The sequence below is a fragment of the Chanodichthys erythropterus genome, chromosome 16 (genome assembly GCF_024489055.1).
Source record: "Chanodichthys erythropterus isolate Z2021 chromosome 16, ASM2448905v1, whole genome shotgun sequence".
NCBI classification, from domain to species: Eukaryota; Metazoa; Chordata; class Actinopteri; order Cypriniformes; family Xenocyprididae; genus Chanodichthys; species Chanodichthys erythropterus.
Genome location: NC_090236.1, coordinates 20,608,899 through 20,616,711, shown reverse-complemented (window position 1 = coordinate 20,616,711; position 7,813 = coordinate 20,608,899). Strand labels below are relative to the sequence as shown.

Genomic DNA, 7,813 nt, shown 5'->3' with positions numbered 1-7,813 from the left:
TGAAAATGAGTAGCCTTTGACTGTTATGCTTTGTCAATGTTAAGATTATTTTTTATATGCCAATAAAAATACAGCAGGCTTTCTTCAAGTTATCATTTTATTAAAATTAAGCAAAACAAACGGTTTACTTTCACGAGCCGACACGTATTTGTAGCTGGAATCTCATGAGAACTTCAAAGCTTACAGGCTTCCGTACGTCGACCGCTGCAGCGTCTTCTGGTATTTTTAACGGTTCGATTCCCTCAAGTTTGCAATCGATGCATCCTCGATATCAAGAACACATCCGGGTACTTTCATGCGTCCTCCGTTCTTGCGTTCTTGAGTATTGGAACGAACTTCGACGGTTGATGATGACGTAGAGCAAGGACGCAAGATCGCTGAAAAACGCTGATTGAGAAACAGCCCTAGGCTGCGTTCCAGTCCAGTTTTAGACACACACTCGCAAACTTCCCTAAACACTTCCCCTCCGGGGAATCCCTGCCGCCATTTTGAAGTGCGTTCCACTTCGCGAAATGGACGAGGGAAGTTTATGGACAGACCCTCGCTCCCTCGATTTTGACCGAGTCTACTTCATATGTACACTTCAGGCAGCTTCATAACCCACAATGCAACAAGATTATGACATCACCGCATATCACGTTAAATTTACTCCACCACAAACAACTCTATGATATTTTAATTATTTTTTAAAACATTTAAAACACACATATATACATATAGAATGCTGTATTAAACAATTTTTAAGGGGACAAAATAAATAATAAATCAGCTCCATTGCGAATTCCAAGTGATGAAGGGCTTAGGACGTTCCAGTTCAGCCCATTGCAAGGTTCCGCCAGAAGTGGGCACTCGTGCAACGTAAGCAATGACGTACATCCGAGTCAACGAGACCGAGTGAAGTTAGCGAGGGAAGGGCATTTAAAAACTGAACTGGAACGCAGCCATAGTGATCATCCGCGAACATAAACAGAAGCTCAACCGAACCTGCTTGACTCGCGCGAGAACAAACCTCTCGCAGAAGTTCAAACATCGTGCGTAACACACGAGAATGAACCTCATTGGTTCTCGCATGCGTCAAGGAAACATGCTTGAGCTTCCGTTTACCACAACCTGATGTGCAAGTTGATGAATGTTTGTGTGAATATAAGCCTAAATACAATCTGTTCATCATGTTTTTACCTTTTTGACTCGTTGCTTTTTGTGCGTTTTCCTCTGTATTCTTAATTTTAGTACTTCTGGATGTGTAACCTGTTGTTGACAGATGAAAAGCGTGAACTCTTGAAAAACCACTTCTGTGTTATGTTACGCTCTCAGCTTCCGTTTTCCCATATATGGAACTCCAGCTGTGAATGCGCAAAACGTCTTACAAGTAGAACAAGTATAAGAAAAAAATGACTTAGAATTACGAGACGAAAAGTCTGAATTGGTGGAAACAAACTTAAAGCCTTGTGATTGGACAAGTGTCTGCATACAATTCCTTAAAATATCCCTTAAAGGACCTCTAATCATAATTTACAGGAAAATCAGAAAAAACTTGAGTATTGGTACCACCATACCACTGGTTGAGAATCAATGTGACATGATGGAAATGTATTTTCTTTTTTAGACCTATATCACCCTCTGCTGTCCATTTAGATGAATAGATTCTCTTACTGTATTGACTAAATCCAGCCATGGACTGGTGCTTAAAATGTCTAATTTTTGTGTTTGTGTTATAACACACAAAATAAAAAATAATAAAAAATAATCACGTCAATACTTCTGTCAGCCCCCTAAACACATCTAACACAATGTTTTGCACAGGAGAGTGCTTTATTATAAAAAGAGATTGTACATAAAAAGAAAAACAGATTATATATACAAAACGATAATAGAGATTATATCATTTGCAGATATTCTGCAAAGGAACATTTAAATTACAGATCACTTGCACATCTTATGACAAGGCCTTGCAATGCTTAACATTAAGTGGTCATTGTTCAGACAGCTCTACGTGAGTTACATTCTCACAGATATTTCATTGGATTAAATAAATTAAAACACTGCTCGCCTTCAACAGTAGTTTGAGACGCTTCTAAAAACCAGAAACCAGAATCATCTTGATGTTTGTGCCATGCTAACAGTTATGAGCTCACATTCGTCAATACTATACACTAAACTTGATTTTTCCATGAAATCTATGGATTTTCGCCTAAATTCAGCAAAACTTCTGAACTGGTCGAAACAGAAAGACACAAATTCAGATTTGCATGGTCCCCCTACATATTATTTACAATGACAAAAAAAAAAAAAATTCTTCATGTAACAAATTTTAATCTGAGGGCAATGAGACTCGTTCAGCTAGTGAGCCAGTGTCGCCCGGTCAGTGCAACATAATCAAGTTCACAATACTTCAGCAGTTTAAAACGAAAACAATATCAAAGACCAGCTTGGCACAGATAAAACTCACAGTTATATGGGTGAATCTCATGAAAACATGTCCAGGTCACAAAAGAAGAAGAAGCAATTATATATATATATATATTGCATAAAGGAAACAAAGCCTATAGGACCTTTAAGATTTTTTTTTGCATCTAATAATGTATCGGATCATTTACTTTTGAGTTTGTTTTTTTAAATAATTCCCATTACACTCAATGGTGATTATTATTACTGTAATGCATTTAAATCAGCATAAATGAATGGCAGTATAATAAATGTATGAAATGCCAGAATCTATCAAAAAAATTAAATAATATATATATTTTTTTCTTATTACAGTAATGAGAATGAGATTATGCATTATGGTAATAGTAATAATAATAATTTGGGGAAAATGTGCTGAATTGTCATAAAAATAATATAATGAAAAAAAAAATCTAAAACACAATTTATCTTGGGGTGAAATATATAACGTGGACATGTTCATATGAAGTTTTGTTTGATATGCAGAAGAATCTCTGCGTATTACTGCATCTGTCTTTTCCCTTACAGTCATGAGGTAAAATTATACAAAATTTTAGCAAATCCTGAAGGCGAAATGTAGGTAAAGACATAATTGTCATTTTTATATATATAATTTTTGCCTAATTATTGTCCAGGCATAACAATATTCCAAAAATGACATTCAAACATTTCTTCCTTCTGTAAAGGAAGAGCTTGACAGTTTGGTTTAAAAAAAAATATATAAAAAAAAAAGAGAGAGAGAGAAAAGAAAAAACAAAACAAACTAGCCCTAGCTGACACTTGGCAAATACAGATCTCAGTACAATGACAAAACACGCACAAAAACAAACACTAGCAACAGCCTACAGGCAACGTCTCACTGTAATATATGTACAAAATATATGAGGCAACCTAACCAGAAAGTAGTAAGACTTGTTTGTTTCTTTTCATATTATTTGTAGAGGCAATACGAGCCCATCTCCTCAAACAGTGAGCATTGTAGATCCCTTCATACATTGGTGATTGGACGAAAACAAACATTCAGTCATATTCTAATGCACTTTGCAATGTTTGTAACTGATTGGCTGCATTGGATGCTGTCTCTGGGATTTAGTATTAGTCAGCGTAATGCATGATGGATTCAACGTAGTTGCCAGGAAACAGTCCGGTCACACCATTACACACGCCTTCGAACCAGCCATCATCATTTTTCTTGATGATGTAGATGATGGCGCCCTCCATGAAGGACAGCTCATCATCTTTGTCCTTTGTGTAGTCATAGATGGCCACCACTGAAAGAGGAGTAGACAGGGTTAGTATGATGTAACAGACAGTTGTATCTTAAAGGGTTAGTTCACCCAAAAATTAAATTTCTGTCATTCTGTCATGTCGTTCCAAACCTGTAAGACCTTCGTTCATCTTCGGAACACAAATTAAAATATTTTGATGAAATCTGAGAGGTTTTTTTTTCCCTCTATTGAAAGCAATGAAATTTAAGCTAAGCTATTTACATTGCAGAGCTTCATTGTTTACGTCCGAACGCCGGCTCAGTATTGGCCGGCTCCTGCGTCAGCATCACACGCATGTGTCATGCTGCTCATGTGACCAGAGCTGACCAATACTGAGCCCGCGTTCGGACGTAAACACTGAAGCTGTGCAATGTAAATAGCTTAGCAGAATGACAGGGGAGAGACAAATTTGTTGAATAAAGTCGTTCATTTTTTGTTTTTGCACACAAAAAGTATTCTCGTCACTTCATAATATAAAGGTTGAACCACTGCAGTCACATGGACTATTTTAACGATGTTTTTACTACTTTTCTGGACCTTGAATGTGGTTTGTTGCTTTCCATAGAGGATAAAAAATATCTTAATTTGTGTTCCGAAGATGAAGGTAGGTCTTACAGGTGTGGAATGACATGATGTTGAGAAATTAATGACAAATTTCATTTTTGGGTGAACTAAACCTTTAAACATTCAAAGGTGAGACATCAGGACACGCACACAGCTCAGTTAGCGAACATCAATTTATTATTTTTCTCCTCCTTTACACATCTCTGTATCTCTCTTTCTGAACTAGAGCACCCTCTATTGTTACGTTGGGTTCCACTACACCCCACCCCACCCTTTTAGTCTCATTTTCTGCATACTTATATTCACACACTTGCATATTTTCTTTTCTCAGGAAACAAACATCAACAAAATATAACACCAAACTTTTTTTCCTAAGCTGAAACCCAGAGTAGACTGCCTGGACATTCCTGATTTTTCTGAAGGGATTGATAGCAGGTCTTCCTAAGTTAACATTCAACTCTGGACGGGAAATCCTACCCGACCTTGTTACTGTTCCATTGACAACTTGCTGTGCTGGTTCTGGAAGCACTGTAAGATAAGCTCTGTTCCTTCTCAGTGTTCCCATCTCAGTTTCTACCTGATACAAACTGGGCGTTGATGCTTCTCCCTTGACCGTTCCAGTGTATTTGATGCCCTGATCCACACTTTTTGTCCATGAATGATAACTGGTAGATCTTTCGGTCTGCATCTTGATCTGAATGTTTCCTGTCGTGTCTCTTTTAACATCCTGTCTTTCGTTTCGTACATTCAGTTCTGGCCATCTTGGTGTGAGAGATTTAGGTGGAACTGGAACTAATGACCTTATTCTCTTCCCCAACAGGAGCTCTGCAGGTGAGATCCCATGAGCTAATGCAGTTGATCTGTAGGCCAAAAGAGCTCTCTGAGGGTCTTGATTTTTTCCTCAGCATTTGTTTTATTGTACGTAACGCTCGTCCATCCATCCGTCCATCTATCTTTCCACTTGTCTGTCTGTCTATCTATCTATTAGGGCTGGGAAAAAACATTGATTTCTCGATTTTAATCGATTCTCATTTTGAAGAACCAATATCGATTCTTGAACCTCAAGAATTGATCTTTCAGTCTATGCTCTTTTCAGTTGATTAATGAACAAAGCTTTGTAGCGCCTCCAATCCAACAAATTGCAATAAGCTTGTGCGTTGTTACTTCTGATATGAAACAGTCTCAGCTTTCAAATTCGGTCAATTTTATTACGAAATTCAAACAATAAATACCGTTTTGGCGCTCTTTAATGTGCTGTAGCGCCTCAGTTCAAGCGAAGCGGCAGCGCAGAGCGCACGTGAACCGATCATCTCTTCCTCTTTACTAGTAGTTACAGCAGCAAATAAACATGAATGAACATCAGAAGGAATGTTGAAAGATACAGTACAACTTACTGAAATTAATCGCTCAATCAGTGTTTCAACCGCAGAAAAATTACAATAAAAAAGCTTGTGAACAATGTCGTGTAATATCACATTTACCTCAGAAAAGCCATTCAATGAACATAAACTCGATAGTTAGCTAGAAAAATAACTCTAGAAACAACTCATATTCATTATATTTTTACCTCTTCTTCAATAATTAATGTTTGAATAAATACTTCATATTTTTATGACAGCCACCATTTAATGTTTATATAAAAAAAATGACAAAAAGAACAAGTAGAAACATAATTGTCATTCAAAATGTATTACTATAACATTATTATAAAAAATTGTCATTTAAATCTATATATCTATCTGTTTGTCTGCCTATCGATCTATCTATTTGTTTGTCTCTCAATCCATCCACCCATTAGGAGTGGGGAAAAATGGAATCTATCTATCTATCTATCTATCTATCTATCTATCTATCTATCTATCTATCTATCTATCTATCTATCTATCTATCTATCTATCTATCTATCTATCTATCTATCTATCTATCTATCTATCTATCTATCTATCTATCTATCTATCTATGTCTGTCTGTCTGTCTGCCTGCCTGCCTGCCTGCCTGCCTGCCTGCATCCTGGTTATTGTGTCAACTGGAGAAGGCATTCCCAATTCAAAACTCGTATATAAAAAAGAATCAAAAATTAATTAAAATAACAAATAAAATAAATAATGTTGCCTTTGAAGTAAATCTGAAAGTAAAAACTCTAAATGGAAATTCACTCACCCTTTTCTATATAGGATTTTGGGGCCCAGTGGGGGTCTCCATCAGCATAGGGGTCATTGTAGTGCACCAGAGCTGCATCTTCTTCATCATAATCCACAGGTGGAGGTGGAGGGGGCGGAGCTGCTTCCTCAAACATGGGCGTGTCCTCAGGTAGAGGAGGTGGGGGAGGAGATGGGCTGTCTGTTACTGGAGGACAAAGAAGGGAGGAAACCCTCACTATGACATCATCTATGACAAAATCTAGTTTTAAAGACAGAAACCTAATTTAGAGATACTTTATTGAAAATGACAGTATGCATTAAAGAAATCCATTTTTAATGCAATCAAATAATTCTTAAATACAACAAAATGGCAAGAAAAGTTTTTAAATTTTTTATGATATCTTAACAAAATTGCTTCACTGCTTCTAATAAGAAATAATAATAAGAGATGCATATAATGTAGAGATTGTATAAAATGTATTTTTGAATAAATTAATACATTGCCATTGGCCTTACATATAAGCAACCTTCCAAATTAAAAAACACTATATCATACAATTTTATTACATTTTAAATTATAACAATTAATATACCTATATGTTAATAAATACAAATATTTACATTAATATCTCATTTTAGGTGCAGAGAATAATTCATACACGGCAGGCTGCAGGTGAACAGAGACCATATGTGAAGGTCTATGCTAATGTGTGCATTACTCACTGTTCTCCTGAACTCTTGCTACAAAGCCAGTGAGGGGAATCTGGGGCGTCAGCTGCACCATGGGAGGAGGCGGTGGAGCGACAGACACTGGAGACGCACAGGGCGCAGATACACACATTCATATACATCCAGCCATACAGAAAGATGATAACAGACAAAAACAAGCCCAAAGAGTTATACATAGGCAGATAAACAGAGAGAAGGTAAAAGCAATTGTGAGTTATTGTGACATGGAGAGATAAAAAGCAGAAAAGCAGGCAGATCATGGGTTACTAGGTGTGCTAGTTGCTAGTAACCTCCTTTATTACTGAAAAGTGTTTGGTGCTGCTAGTGGTGAAGAAATAAAACACTCAAGCTTTATATTTGTTATCTAATTCAGTAGCATCCAGTGAAACTTTAGTGTCTAAATAGGGGCCACTGAATAGCACTCCCAAGCATGGAACTGAACTCACTTGTGTTCTGGGGGTACGTGGGACCTCCGTTCAGGTGGGGTTGAGGCACAGAGAACTGGGAGGAGCTAGCAGGGGCGCGCCGGTAGGTGCCGGTAGCTGACACCATAGAGGCGGAGGAAGAAGTAGTGGATGAATTATGTCTGGAGATCTGCCGGGAGATTGTTCCGAACTGAGACATTGGGATTGGGCCCAAACCTGGACCTGGAGGGACTACTGCAGA

General features: G+C 37.5%; 1 protein-coding gene across 2 annotated transcripts in view; it reads right to left on the bottom strand.

Moving 5' to 3' along the window:
• Positions 1 to 1,885: 1,885 nt before the first annotated feature.
• abi1b (abl-interactor 1b) overlaps positions 1,886 to 7,813 on the bottom strand; it is a 31,313-nt gene continuing 25,385 nt past the window's right edge. The window contains exons 7-11 of one of the 2 annotated variants that reach the window (XR_010891894.1): positions 7,594 to 7,806; positions 7,142 to 7,228; positions 6,438 to 6,623; positions 5,510 to 5,600; positions 3,590 to 3,716 (exon numbers count right to left, since the gene is read on the bottom strand). Coding sequence is in view for 1 of the 2 variants with exons in the window: in XM_067362384.1 (XP_067218485.1) it covers positions 3,541 to 3,716; positions 6,438 to 6,623; positions 7,142 to 7,228; positions 7,594 to 7,806 (662 nt within the window). In the remaining variant the exon portion in view is untranslated. Of the gene's footprint in view, positions 3,717 to 5,509; positions 5,601 to 6,437; positions 6,624 to 7,141; positions 7,229 to 7,593; positions 7,807 to 7,813 lie in introns of both variants that reach the window. The other variant, XM_067362384.1, reaches the window with a different exon arrangement.